This window comes from Aricia agestis, chromosome 4 (genome assembly GCF_905147365.1).
Source record: "Aricia agestis chromosome 4, ilAriAges1.1, whole genome shotgun sequence".
Classification (NCBI taxonomy): Eukaryota; Metazoa; Arthropoda; class Insecta; order Lepidoptera; family Lycaenidae; genus Aricia; species Aricia agestis.
This window is the reverse complement of record NC_056409.1, coordinates 6,828,907-6,845,028: the sequence shown is the minus strand read 5'-3', so window position 1 is coordinate 6,845,028 and position 16,122 is coordinate 6,828,907. Positions and strand designations below refer to the sequence as shown.

The window sequence follows — 16,122 nt, the reverse complement described above, 5'->3', positions numbered from 1 at the left end:
GTAATACATTTAGTGCGTCGCCGCAGCGTCGATACTATGGAGATTTAGAAACGCTAAGATATGCAAGGTGTCGCGAACCAGAATGCAAAATATAAAACCCATCAAACGACTGCAAGTTGCTAATTGGCCTATCACGAACCAGATATACCGTGATATTTCAGCAATGAGCAGGCTGATGTTAAAGAACTATAGGTAAGAACACTCTCGAATATGTCAGCTTTCAAACTAAAAAAAACTAGATCAAAATCGGTCCTCGCGTTTGGATACTACGATGCCACAGACAGACAGACAGACAGACTGACAGACAGACACGTCAAACTGATTAGGGTAAAAAAGGAATCTTATTAAACCAGAAATTATAATACGTTTTTATGAATCGGTGCGGCTTTTAATAAAATGAAGAGTTTTTGGTTTACGTCGATGATGTTATGACCTTTATATTAACCTGTTATGAAGGTTGGGAAGTAAATTCTTGAGCCACACCTGTTCTTTTTTATTTTTAATGACCAGTTCACACGCGATAATTTGCTTCGCTAGAAAATATAGCCTAAAGCAATCATCACACCTTCAGTAAAATTAATTAAATAGATCCTCCCCCTGCGTAGATTTTTACACTAACAATAATACCAAATAATTTATACGACACGATAAAATAATGATATTGTTATTGAGGAAATCTTAAAGCTTTTATATGATTGTTTGTCAAAAATTGCTTGTAACGAAATAAATAAAATAAAATCGCTTATGTTTTATATTGCCGATACGTGATATTATCATAAAATTTTCGCAGGGTTAATTGTAAAAATGGAAAATATTTTTTGTGAAAATGCAATATTCCAGGAAAATACGTTCAAGTGGGCATTATCTGTAATGATACGATTTATCATATTATACCGGCCGGTTCGCGTGGAGTCGAGTTTGCAGAAAATTAAAACGATAATATTACTCCGTTGTTATAAATATTTTTCCAATAATTTCCACTTATTGTTAAGCCGATTGTAAATGTTTGTTTCGAATATCAGTTATTCGAAATAGGTCTTTAAACATTCTTTAGTAAAAATTCAGAACTGAGGTTATGTAGCTTTGTCAGCTGTATGGAATATTTCTCGAATATAAATCTTCTATATACATATTATAAAACCAAGTCGCTTTTTTCCCTCATGTCTCTTTGTTCCCTTTAATCCTTAAAACTAGGCAACGGATTTTGATGATTCTTTCAGTGTTAGATAGCCCATTTATCAAGGAAGGTTATAGGCTATATTTATCACGCTAAGACTAATAGGAGAATGTGGAAAAAACAAAGGACATTATTTGAAAGGGCTTATCTCGCGAACTGCTGGAGCAATTTTTATGTTATTTGGCACAGATAAGAAGTAGATCACGTGAAGAATCATAGGCTATCGATTTTAATCATGTTTTCAGTGGCTATATATTTTATACCCGTGTGACGCCGGGGCGGATCGCTCGTATTTCATAAATAAGATTAAATATCGTAATAAAATTGATAATATCATAAAAATTGATGGTTGATAGTGGTATGATTGGTACTCCGTTCCAAGAATCTAACAATAGAAGCGACTTTGAGTAGATATGTCGGTATAAAACCTACAAATTTAATTTTCCGACCCAACGACGGTGCGCTGGACCTGGAATTCAATTTCAAACTTATTGTGTTTCTAGAAAATATGATACATCTTACCTACACATAGGTTTTTCTGTTACTAGATTTTACAAGCAGACAAAAGATTGAAATGAAAATCTGTTTTCGATGCTATATTAAATTTCAACGTTTTTAGGATAGGCTATTAATTTCACACCCTATGCACCCTATGTTATAATGGCCCCAAAACAAAGCGGGGTATTAAAAGTCATTTTGAAAATGTTGCATTAATTTTTAATATTATAATAATATCTAAAATAGCATTTTTATTTCATTGGTCACGGCAACATGCGCAGGCGGCTTGACCGATGAAGAATTTTGACGAAAAGTTACTTTTCATAGGAAGAAATATAATTGTGCACGGATCCTGCAGTATTTTGTTTGTGGCTTATGAAGTCGCAGGGAAAAATTAAATAATATAATCGATACTTACTAATATTATAAATGCGAAAGTGTGTCTGTCTGTCTATTAACTCTTCACGCCCAAACCGCTGAACCGATTTTGCTGAATTATGATAATATGGAGATACTTTGAGACCCGGGAAAGGACATAGGACTAAAACTTCTATTATAGGGTTCTGTAATCAACAAAACTTGGTAGACTACTGAACCATTAAACGGAACCCTAACAAGCTGAGTTTTTGTATATTGATAGGTTAATAGTTAGTACCTGGATGACCGAGCTTTGCTCGGTATAGCAAACACTCATTGACTTCGTGTTACCTAATAACGCCATCTGCTGGTCGTTAAAACAATTAGTTGCTAACAAAATAGTATTATTATTCGCCAATAGATGTCAGGAAGAGTCATATTTTTCAGTTTATCGATTATCGATAAAACACGAATAAAAATATATTTTCTGAAAATAATTCCTAGCTAGATCGATTTATCGCCCCCGAAACCCCCTATATACTAAATTTCATGAAAATCGTTGGAGCCGATTCCGAGATTCCAATTATATATACATACAAGAATTGCTCGTTTAAAGATGTAAGATATAATTTAAGAGTAACATTATCCTATAAATAGAACAATCCATATTTTAGGACCATCAAGTCAAAGTATGAAATCCTTTTTATTTCTGTTAGCTTCCACTTTCAAGATTTTTCACAAATAAAATGCTGTCCGTCTTATCAAAATGAAGCTACTCACAAAAAATTTGCCTGATAGTAATAAAAAAAAAATAGGGCTCCCGTACTAATACTTTTTATCCGGAAAAATGTTCGGTTCCCGTGTAATAAACGTATTTTAGCGCAACGGAGTTGCGGGCGTCATCTAGTAACCTTGTGTCCTAACCCACAAAGATTTTTTTTTAAATTTTGAATTAAGTCTTGTTCTAAATCATCTCAAGAACATAACTACATTCATATCATAACGTATTTATTATGTGGGTTAGTACACGAATGCTTTATTACAGCGTCCGATTAATATAAACACTTAAGGCTTTGGCCCACCACACATTCCCACAGCTGTATCTCTTGTGTCACCAGGATCGACAGCGGTATCCAACCACGAAATCCCTATAGTATATAAATACAGGCTTACCCCAATATGCTGTCCATCGACGAAAAGCTGCGGCACAAGTATCTGGTCGCTGCGCATCCTGTCCCGGATCTCGTCCTGGTACTCCGAGCTCATGAACACGTCGCGCTCCTCGAACTTCACCAGCAGGTTCCTCAGGATCTTCTTGACGAGGACACACCGCTGGTACGTCCCGCGGACGATGCCCATCGTCGTCGTGTAGACGACGACCTTCCCCGCGTCGCGCTCCTTGTAGCTCTGAAAGAAAAGTTCCTTTTAGCACCCTTGTATCACCTTGGGTATGGGACCTGTATGTATGTAACGGAATCTTAGCCGGCCCTTAGACGATCAATTGTACTGTCAATATCGCGCTTCAATGTTATTAAACTGTTTATGTGACAGTTAGATTGAAGATGCGCGATGTTCAATATCAACATTATCAGCGGTATCACGGTTAATAATATTACGCAATACGTGATATTCTTCAATGTTATTGTAGGTCTAGGCTTAGAGCACGATTTTGACCTATCTTCAGTACAATTAAATAATTCGAAACTTTGCATACGTATTGAGAGCCAATGACAAGTGTTTTTCGTTTTTTTTAAACTATTATTATAATTATTATAATTTTGAAAACTATATAGCTGTTGGACGTTTGTCGTGAATCGTGATGTTTCATAGAACACTTTATCTCCTAGTTTTTTTTAAGGTGAGAATGCACCATATCGTAACTTTTTACAGCCAAACGACGCGACAAGTCGCGGGCAAATATTGATTGTATAAATCTTATTTTTTATCCGCATGGCAGCAAAGATACGCGAGACTTGATACAAATTGCCGTATGTGAAGTATCGCGTTGCTCCACTGCAGCGTAGTGTCGCTTAGTGTAATCTCGCCTTTATTGTATTAATGTATGTATTAATGTATACGCCTTTACAATAAAATCCCAGAACACGTTCAAAATCTTTCCATTAATGAATTTAAAAAAAGTAGTCAAAGAGCGTTTGTGTTCCAAAGCCTAATAAGGTCAATGATTTCATAAACGATGGCACATCTTGGGAGCAGGATGGCTGCTTGCAAGGCTACTTCTACATTATTTTATGACTTACGATTATGTAATGTATGTTGACATTGTATAATCTTAAGTTACAACATTGTAAACCTTATTTTAAAAGATAGATTTTTTCTCACTTTTTTTTGGTAAAAAAGTGGGCCCCGTGTGAGTTTCTTACTCCGGTTCTTCTCGCCGGGCTAGTTCCCGAACCGGTGGTAGGCATCATGTAGACTTTCAGAGAACATTTGCAAAAATTGAGTTTGAGTTTATTGTTAAGTTATAAATTGTACTTTCAAATGCTTAGAAATATTTATGCAGGGACGATATTAAGAGCGCAAAGTCTAAATAGCCAAATAAATTATTTCCAAGACGACGGCAAGGAAATCGTACATTTTTCAATAAAATATTTTTATCACTAGGCACATTAATATGTTAACCTTCAAGTGGTCGCGCGACGTCGAATCGACTTCCCTCAATACATTTTCGTTGATATTATCGATATTTCTCGTTGAATCCGTATCATTCTCTCAGTAGCTTTTCATAATTTATTTATCTACTAACTAAATAGCTTACACTTACTCGCCACACCCCCTTTGAAGCAAGGAGCTCAATTGTTTTGGTCTCGGCGCCAGCGTCGAAAAGACTCCGCGCGCCTCTCTTATAATTTTATATGTCGTTTTTATATAATAGAAGCAAATTCTATGTTTATTTATAAAACTAAGACGTCGTTGACCGATAACATCGAGTGTTATTGCTAGATGAAGAAAAAAATTAGAACTAGGATAAGAAAATTCCGATCACTTTTTCTGCCCCTGTTCACACAAGATAAGCTACTTTGGGTCACCGGATTTTATAACTAAGTTTTTACTAAAAATAAATTTAATTTTCTGGGTGAGTTGATTACTTTTAAAAAGAGTAATAATTAAATTTATGAAATAATAAATAATATTAAATAAAAAGTGTTTTGTTTCCCAAATTCACCTACGACGTCTTTTAGGTTACGCGCGACCACTGCCGTTTCAAAATAGCGCGCGCCCGCTTCAAGGTTAAGTATCCCGTATAAGTAAACTCTTATTATTATTATTATATTAAGCGCATAATGTGTATGAACATAGTATTTTGTTAAGGTGACTTGGACCATAACGTTCTTATTACTATCTCCGGTCTGGGGTTGAAAACTTTGGTGCAGCATACGACATTTTTTAAGAAATTCCTGTTTTTTTTTTAATGATTGTAGGATAGGTTAAAGCGTTTTTTTATGGTACAAAAATACCTAATAGTATTAATATTATAACAAATATTTATTGTAGGTATCTATTTTTTGCACCGTATGACAAAGAGTGATAATAATTGAAAACGATTATATTCATGTCCATTCTATATAAATTATACTAACTGAGCTCTACTTTTTTAATACATTTTTCTTCTTCAAGTAACTTTACTGCTGCTGCTTCTTTAAGAGACTTTGAGACTCAAAATGGTGGGCCATTTTGAGAGATTGCATTTTCTCTCTAATTTGACACAATTAAAACTTACAATGTGTAAAAAGGTTGACGATTTCTGGCAGGTCGTTAAAACTATATCAATTTGAATGGGTTTATAGGCCGAGCTGGGGCGAGTTATCCCGGCAAGTAATCCGAGCATTTTCCATAGCACCTCCACTTAGATGGTATAATATGAACAATATCGTTGTATGTTACCACCATAGCCGCAGTATAATAGGCATATAATTAAGTATTATAAAAATAATAAAATACATTATATGTTAAGTAATGTAATCGTTATAACAAGTTTATTGTCAGTCTTTGCATCACGATGCTAAAAAGCTTTTTGCTTGTGCGAAAATAGTTAAAAAATAAAATTATTCTCAAACATGACCGGTTCCGTTTTTCGCCTTTTGGCTACGGAACTCAAAAAGTCATTGGATGCCTAATTGGCCAAAATCCAAATGTCTATTTAATAAAGTTTTATGCATCGTCTCTTCGACTGACTTAACCTACATAATATTTTTTAAATAGATATTTCGCTTATCAAATTGGCTTATGAAGTTTAATACGTATTATAATATAAACAACTTTTTATAATCTTTTTATACTGTAAAAAAAAATAACAACGTACAGCAAGCGTCATCTGTTCACAATGAATCGGACTATCATAAATTGTGTTCGGCAAATAACCTCACTTCCATGACATGATAGTGTTCTATAGCAGCGTATAGTTTACCGATGTGATGATAGATGGCGCTTGGTTAACTGATTCTTAATAATTAATCTTGGTTAAATTTAACTTAATTTTGAATGGGAATCTACAATTACATATTCATTAAATTAAAAAAAAGTTGTGAGATCTTGCCTTAAAGCATCCGGTATTCCTAATTTCAGTACCTAATCCGAAAGTTTTGTCAATCAAAAAAAACAATTATTATTAGTCTCTCTTAACAGACTAATAATAATTGTTATTATTAAATAAATGATCTTCAGTTACTAAGAGATAAGTTGCTGTCTATGTACAGCTTATAATGCCATTTTTTTCTCTAAGTCAGAATTAATAGGTAATTGAAAAATAATTCACAAATAAATAAATAACAAGGCATTCGCAAAGGACGAAAATATTAACGAAAATACTTGATTTCATGAAAATGTTAAGTTGGATTGCACTAGAGGCGTGGTTAAAGTTAATGTTATGGTTATAGTTAAATATGGCGTCCTTTAGCTTTAACTTTAACCGGAGAAATTCACAGATGTATGTTGCGTTTATTTTTTTATTGAAGCTACAGTAACGGGATTGAGGGTATAAAAAATTGAATTATCCGTAAAAATCGACAGGAAAATTAATATAACACTATAAAACATAATAAATTTTCAGATATACGTATGAGCGGAGGTTAAATGGTCGCTGTTAAGCATTAGTGTCCGAACCCACAAATTTTTTTGGTGATAAATTTTGAATGCAGTCTTATTCTAAATCATCTAAAGAACATAACTGCATTCATAACTCAATACGTAATTTTTATGTGGGTTAATACACGAATGCTTAACAGCGTCCATTAATATGGCATTTTTGGACGCCATATTTAACTTTAACCAAAGATTTGATATATTGCACTGTAGTTATAGATAAAGTTACAGTTATAGTTAAAGTTAGTTGGTGCAACCCAACTTTAGTGTACCTTGCCTTAATATAATTCCAATATAATTCCATTCCATACATTGAAGGTGGTTGATCACCACGAGTATACTGAATACAGTTGTAATAATGTACGGTAGAATAACTTCTCTACCTTACATTATTACTAGAACATAACACATTAATGTACCTTTTAAATGCCTATGTGAGTTTAACACCGTAACCTTTTCATGTAGGTCGTTGTTTGTTTAAGTTCTGTCTGTCACCAAGTGCGAGTTCGCACATCTTGCGTGTCGCTTACGCAATTTCTCCGTGGTCCGTGGAGCCTGTGAATATCTTGTTATTGAATGTATTGACAGGGTAAAAGTATGTTAAGAGGATTCCACACGCCATTTTTTCCATACAAACGTTGTCCCCTGTTTCCTCCCTGGATAATGCTAGTAGAGTTATAATTTTTTTCCTGAATATCTACGGCCACTAATACAATGTTCCTATGTTTTCTTTTTTTTCATAATTTAATTATTAAATAAGATATGAACGTTCAAAAACCCAAAAAAATGGCCAGATTTTCCACTGTGTTCAAACGTCCAGAAAACAGATTTGGATAGATTATACAAAAAAAGCAAAACATAGGAACACAGCTCAAGCCTTTTTTTAATCTTTAATGAAAAAAGTACTTAAATCGGTTAAGTTTTGGAGAAGGAATCAGGGGACAACGAATCGTTGATTTTCTGGATTTTCTGCAGTTGTCTCTATCGCGTTCTGCGGTATAGGCTTGAGGTAAGGGAGACAGCTATAGATTTTACACGTACTTTTTTTCATTTCTCTAGCCGCTGTGGTATCCTCTTAAGGTGTAACTACAGTGTACTATACTTACTCGTGACGAAATCTGCAGCAGCTACATAATCCCAACAAACATTTGACTGGTCGCCGCAACGTGCCAACTCTAACTTTTGATCGTATAAGCTGGTTGCCGCAACGTCGCTAAAACGTCGACATCACCAAGAAAAGGCCCATTTTACACGACTCAATGACGTATACAAGTCCTGTAGCCGTCGCATAACTTACTTTTTGGCCGTAAAGAAGTCATGTAGGGCATTTTTTGTCGGGAAGTGGTCGTGAAGAAGTCGTGAAGAAGTCGTGTAGCGCACTTTTTGTCGCGTTGTAGCGGTTTTCACCGCTGCTTCACGACATTCAATTGAGTAACTGTACGAAACTTGGTTGTAAAAGTGACTGGATAGTACCTATATTAAATTAATGAAATGCTGTCGGGAAGAAACTGACTGTCAAATTTATTGTTGGATGTAGTCTCAGCCATTTTATTTATTCTGTTGTGTGTTTACTTCGAAACTCAAGTTCAAGGGCTGTTGATCTGATGGGAAATAAATTTTATCGAGTTTTACGTGCTAGTTTTAAGTAAATAATAAATGCGCCAGTGAGATTTTTAAAATAAATGATATATCATTTAGTATTTTTAAAGAAAGTGCAAACAGTTACCTCTATACGATTCAAAGTGCAAAACGAGACTCCTAGATAACTTCTACACAACACGCGCTGTGTCAATTCGCATAAACATTCCGCCATAGAATCGAGTTTAGGGTTCAGTTAAGTTATTAACAAGAGCCTAAAACCTTATCAATCTTTCTATACAGTTATTAGTTGATCAATGAGTAAAGAAATCAATCGTGATACAATGGATATTGATAAGTTTTTAAATAAATTAGATTTCATTACATTGATACGTATGAATTTAAAATGGCCATGGAAATCTACACATTTTGTACGCGCTGATCGGTGTTTTGGTTGCGGATTTTATACCAATAGTGCCGAATACCCTGCACATTTTATGCTAACTAAGGAAACTGTTCAATACATGATAAATTTTGATTTTTTCTGGTGTCCGAGTTGCGCTTTGTTTGCCATATACGATCATTACCCAGACGATGAATGTGATTTCTGTAATAATAAGCACTATCTGAGCTTGGATTACAATTAAGTTGCACGGAACTACTCTGCACGGAACTACTCTGCACAGAACTACTCTGCACAGAACTTATAAAATTTTGTACGGAACCATCTCCAGTTGTATTATAATTAGCTTGCCATGTACCTATATTCGATATGATGCAATTAGAGGAAAGGAATGATGCATAGTTCTTTTTTACTTTTCTCTTAAAGTTTCCGCTCTTTTTTACACTAGCCCAGCTTTTTCTATCCATCACAACTACGTTAAATTATTTTTACAAAGAAACAAATGAATGGCGGTGATTGTAGACTTTGGTGAATTTTTTAACTCTTATACTACATTCCGTCACGTAAAGGTCGTAAAGAGGGGTTCAAATTCACTGAATGACGTGTAAGAGTATTTTATAAAACTCTAATACTATTGTCGTGTAAAGGTAGTATTCGCAACACTAATACGATGAAGGTCAGCGTAAAAGTCGCATAGACGTTTCTTATACCACCACACTGGTTACACGACTGAATGTAGTGTAATAGTCGTATAAATCAGTCGTAAAGACGTTTCTACGACGTTCTAACACGACAACTAGTCGTATAACTATTGGAGGCGCTATGTCGGGTAACAGCATAAAACGACTTCTTTGCGACGTTTAGACAACTATGAATCGCGTAATTTCTTCTTACTCGACTGAAATGTTTGTTGGGATTCTACTTGGGTGGGTGTATCTATTATTACAATTGGTTCAAGAAATGGTAATACAGGAAATGTACTTTACAAATTTTACAAAATTGAATGTTAAAGAAAAAGTCTTCATTTTTAGTACATTCTGACGTATTATCTAGTATGGTATTCGATCAACAGAATCCCCTCTTGACCAGGCAATTCGATGAAATCGTACAGCTCCGTTATATCGTGTGCACGCTTACATAATCATGTTTTAAACACACACTTCAACTAACTAAATCTGCAGTTGTTGCGGGCGCTTGTTTAAAAATATTTTCAGGCGGCTCAGTACAAGGATCTATGTTTTGAACCGGACAGTTAAATACTTTGTATATTTTACATAACGGGGCAATTAAATCCGTGCAAACTTTAAGTATGCAAGGGGAGGCTTCCCTCACATGCATGGGACATAAAGAAAATTATTTTTTTAATTTAATTCTAACATTGGACGCTCTTTACCTAATAGCAGAAATAAATGTAGTCCACACCTCTCTAATGTTAAAATATGCATATAGTGCACATAATGAAGTAAAAGTAAATGAATTTTCATAATATTATATTACACAATAGTTAGCATTTTGTTATAATTACCTTGTAATGTAACTGTTTTGGCCCATTACCGGTAAACTGTTATTTTAACTAAACAGTTGGTAGTCATATCGTACAGTGTACTACATGACTACCGACTGTACTACTACATTCTTAAATTCTTGGCTAGTCATGAACATAATTAAGAGGGAATAGGGTAATAGGGGAGGATAGGGAAGGGAATAGGGTAGGGGATTGGGCCTCCGGTAAACTCACTCACTCGGCGAAACACAGCGCAAGCGCTGTTTCACGCCGGCTTTCTGTGAGAACGTGGTATTTCTTCGGTTGAGCCGGCCCATTCGTGCCAAAGCATGGCTCTCCCACGTATAAGTGAATGTACATTTATAACGTGTTTTACACTACTAACAACATGATCTCAGTAATTACTTTTAAAGGAATTTGAACGAAAAGTTCCTTTATACTAGGACTGTTTGATAAGTTCTCGGCTTTGAGAATTTTTCCAATGAAATTATTTTTAGAACTAGAAGATGTGCCGTTAAAAATTCTAATTATTATAAATTTTAATGACTAAAAATGTTGATTAAAGAAAAGTCATACAAAATCATCACCGAGATCGACTACGTCTCGTCGTAATGTAAATATCTCCGTCTCTGGTAACTCTAATTTAGATTTAAAAAATGTAATGTAATACTGAAACCTTTTAGTTGATCGACTATTACTCAATAACTTATGAAGTCTTCTTAGCCGTGAAAGTTTTTCTTTTAAATTCAGCATATTTCCTACTCCCGTATTTTTTTTTTACATTTCCAGAAGCAACCGTTTGCCTGGCAGAATGGGGGGACACTGGACTCTTGACGATTTTTTCCACTTTAAAACTTAATATTTCACAAATGGATCCCTAAATCAGAAAATAATAGATAAATAGGATAATAGTAAAACTCATAATATTTTTAAAAAGCCGGGGTGTCGATGGGTTGTCGATTTTGATCGAGTATTCTATATAGGCTCCTGCTCTGGTATCAATATTCTATCAAGAAAGTGAAGTCAGTGAAGTCTCTTTTTTATTTTTTCTTTTATTTTTTTTATGAAATAAGGGGCAAACGAGCAGACGGGTCACCTGATGGGAAGCAACTTCCGTCGCCCATGGACACTCGCAGCATCAGAAGAGCTGCAAGTGCGTTGCCGGCCTTTTAAGAGAGAATAGGATAGGATAGAGGAGGGTAGGGAAGGGAAGGGAATAGTTGAGGGTAGGGAAGGGAACAGGGGATTGGGCCTCCGGTAAACTCACTCACTCGGCGAAACACAGCGCAAGCGCTGTTTCACGCCGGTTTTCTGTGAGAACGTGGTATTTATCCGGTCGAGCCGGCCCATTCGTGCCGAAGCATGGCTCTCCCACGTATAAAATGTCTCTGTAATAGGGTCTCCTTTTCATTTAAAATTTAAAAAAAATAAAACTTAATTTTGTATAAAATAAGCTTTAAAGATTATTATTTATGATACATTCAATTAAATTGTCTAAGATCTTATGATAAATTACCAATGTAATATTTTTGTTCAATATTTTTATAACTTTAAATAGCCAGCAGATAGTATACTATCTACTGGCTTTAAAAAAAGTTTGTATGATTTAATTACTGCAAATATATATCAAAAAGTGTAATTTGAAAAATTTGATAGTTGACACGTAGGTTGACACGGTATACTAAGGGGCAGTCGAATTTATCTATTGATTCATTCAAGATAGCAACTATTGGTTTACCATCTCACAAAACGACACACGATCTATTAAACTAGATATTATGACGCGCGTAACACGAATCGAATTACGAAGTATATCTTGTGCGATTAAGAGCAACCCGTTAGGTGGTTGCATCATTAACCAAGTGGTCACCGCAACCAAACATGGGTGTACCACTAACAATTATTTGTGTTCAAATAACACTTGGGTGCTTGGTACACATAAGATTGGTAGAAATGCAAAAATCTCCTTTCACTAATTTTAATTTTAGCGTAATTTTGTGTTGTTTATATTCATGTTTAGTTTTGTGAATTTGTTTATGATTTAATTTCTTTATAACTCTAAATGACTAGGCATTGGGATTATATTTTGCTTTATTCAGAACTAAATGACGCCCGCAACTCCGCCTTGGCAAGTCTATTTTATCGCGCGGGAAACGTAAATTTGTCCAGGATAAAAAGTATCCTCTGTCCTATCCTGGGACTCAAAGTAAACCCATAGCAAATTTCATCAAAGTCGGTTTAGCGGTTTGGGCGTGAAGAGGTTACAGGCAGACAGACAGACACACTTTTGAATTTACAACATTAGTACATACTTGGTAGGTTCGCTACATTAATTTATAAATTTACGGTAAAAGGTTGGTGTTATAACCCAAACGTGTTATAACACCAACCTCTTAATATGTAACTTAGAAGTGATGTTTACATTTAATGTAGTAGGTAGTATACGTGACCTACTACAAAATTCGTGTCATAATAAATAGTTTGAACGTTGTAATTTGAAGACCAGTAATATAGAAACATTATAAAATACTTGGAATGACGCAAATATGTTTATAATGTATGTTACGAAATATAACTTCAAGATTTTATACAGAGGAAGCATCAAGTTGTAAAATTAATTTGAGGTTATTGGATTGCCTATTAACCTACGAGAGTGGCCACTAACACATAATTTTGAAGATTAAACATCGATTTTAATATTTAAGCCACGATATTAACTATTATTAACTATGATTTAAAACTAGTATTGATTCATTTAAACTTCACTATCATTACGTTTTTAGGGTTCCGTAATTAAATGGCAAAAAAGGGAATCTTCTTTGCTTTTGAACCCTTCATGTGAGAGTCCGACTCGCACTTGGTCAATTTTTAGATGACTTTTAAAATAATTGTTTTTTAAGACTTTTGAAAACTTAAATTCTTAAACTAAATCATCATACTGTATGAGTTTAACTAAACTTAACCGACATACGGTTCAAAAGAAACTCACTTAAGTAAGACAAATAGAAAAGTAACTGGACAGCTGAGAATAACTGGACTGAACATTTCTAACGCTTGCTGTCATGTACACCACATGATTGTGGGCGAATTAGTCAGTAATTATACATTGTGTAACGAAGCAAATAATAGAACTACTGTTTTGTTATGAAGACATTATGAGAAAAATTCTCTACCTCAATTCTGTAAGCAGTTTTTGGGGTTTTATGCTCACAAAATAGTGTGTTGGACGGAACTAAACTCAGTTACGCCGGAGTTTCGTACGCCGATCCTTCTCGCCGGGATAGTTCACGAACCGGTGGTAGGCACCAGTAGTATCAACATTCTGAAAGTATTTTTTTAAAATCTACTCAGAAATAAAACAAGTTTTATTTTTATTTATTTATTTCAATGCTCGCAACTTCGATGCGCGTACATTTTGGCCAATTATGAAATATTATCCTAATAGGATCTTGCCCGAATCTTATCTCCATAATCATCTATTTCGGTTCAGCGGTTCACCGTTAGACAGATACACTATTGGTACGGATTCTTCAACGCTTAGTTTTTAATTTTAAGACAATGCTGCAAAAATGGCAATTTTTTCGCTTTACTAATTGTAATAGATCATATTAAGTAAATCTTATGATACAAAGTTATGTGGATATATTTTTGATATCATTTCCTTAATTATGATATAACTTGTAACCTACCGTGAGATTAGTCATTAAATGAATACAGAATTTTATTATTTCCCGTATCTATACGTGTGCCTGGGAAGCATAATATATTTAAAATAAATAATTAATTTAAAAATAAAATCGCAACGAACACGACTATAAAAAAATGAAGTACTTACAAGGCTTATACAGTAAATGAGAAAAGGCATATCATAATTTCGTTTCGTTATCTCTGTCATGTTTTAACTTTTATAGAGTTAGCTCTCTATAGTCTCGTTTAGTCTCTTTATAACTGGTTTAAGGTTTAATGTTTTCTAGATTACTTGAAACAGTCCAAATCAAAGTTATTCTTCGTATTCACAACCAAAAACTTTTTGAATAACCACGTAGTTAGTCTAGAGATAGCTAAACAAACTAAAATGTTATGTTGTCACCAGCATACTTAATCTGCATTCCTTTGCCTACAGAAAGCATGGTATTTTGACAAATGATTTACAATAATAACCTTTATTTTTATCGCCGAGCAAAGCCTTTCTGATTCCGCGAGGGATCAGAGGCTCTTATCGCGGGTATGTAAGACTCTCTCCACCCGAAGAGGAAGTAGACGCAGCTCTACCCACTAAAACTCGACGATACTGCAACAGCACTGGCAGACAGCACTAACAGACCTAGCCAAAGCCAAGGAAACGCCAATACATCTGGGACAAAACACAATGATATCATAGACTGGCGCAAGTTGACCGAACCCTTGCTCTTGCTCTAATAACTTGCTCTATATAAGCCAACATGACTTATATAGAGCAAGTTTTTTTTATTTTTTTTTATTTATTTAAATCAGGCTACGTAGGCCCATACAATATATACCTTAATGACTAACATACATAAAAATTATATAAACTTAACAACTACACATTATCACGAATTAACGGCGACGTGACGCGCGCTTCATTCCGGAGTCTCCCCCGGAACCGTCGGTAAACTACATCAGTCGGCCAGAATTCCTCCGCTTCAAAGGTCGGGAGAAGATGCGTCGGTACTCTCACCACAAAGGAACTGAAGTTGACCTTGTGGCGAGACTGCAGACGCTCGACCCTCAAGTGGAGGGATGTCTTCTTACTGGTGTAGTCCACGACGTCTTCGACCTCCATGGATCAGTTTTTTTTTTAATGACAGAAGGGGGCAAACGAGCAAACGGGTCACCTGATGGAAAGCAACTTCCGTCGCCCATAGACACTCGCAGCATCAGAAGAGCTTCAGGTACGTTGCCGGCCTTTTAAGAGGGAATAGGGTAATAGGGGAGGGTAGGGATGGCAAGGGAAAGGAATAGGGGAGGATAAGAAAGGGCCTCCGGTAAACTCACTCACTCAGTGAAACACAGCGCAAGCGCTGTTTCACGCCGGTTTTCTGTGAGAACTTGGTATTTCTCCGGTCGAGCCGGCCCATTCGTGCCGAAGCATGGCTCTCCCACATAATTATTGTAATTATCTCTAGATATTAAAATACTAGATGACGCCCACCACTCCGTTGAGCCAAAACTCCTTTAGCGCGCGGGAACCATTCATTTTCCGGGACAAAAAGTATCTATATCCTTTCCCGGGACTCAAAGTTTTATTCAGCAAAATAGGTTCAGCGGTTTGGGCGTAAAAATTGTAATAGACAGACAGACAGACCATTAGAGTTTAGACAGATACACTTTTGCATTTATAATATTAGTATGGATATTAACAGTGCCGTTAACTACAACTGACCGTCTAGAAATTAATTTTGCATATTCATTGGATATATATCACATTCCTGTGTGGCTATTAGGAAGTACTCTATTAAAATGATTGTGGACTGCAATTTATAG

The 16,122-nt window shown here is 35.3% G+C and overlaps 1 protein-coding gene across 1 annotated transcript in view; it reads right to left on the bottom strand.

Annotated features, from left to right (window-relative positions):
• The window catches only part of LOC121725858 (glutaredoxin domain-containing cysteine-rich protein CG31559-like), a 72,839-nt gene that overhangs the window by 13,165 nt on the left and 43,552 nt on the right, over nt 1-16,122 (bottom strand). The window contains exon 3 of the mRNA XM_042112997.1: nt 3,206-3,439. Coding sequence (XP_041968931.1) covers nt 3,206-3,439 — 234 coding nt within the window. The remainder of the gene's footprint in view (nt 1-3,205; nt 3,440-16,122) is intronic.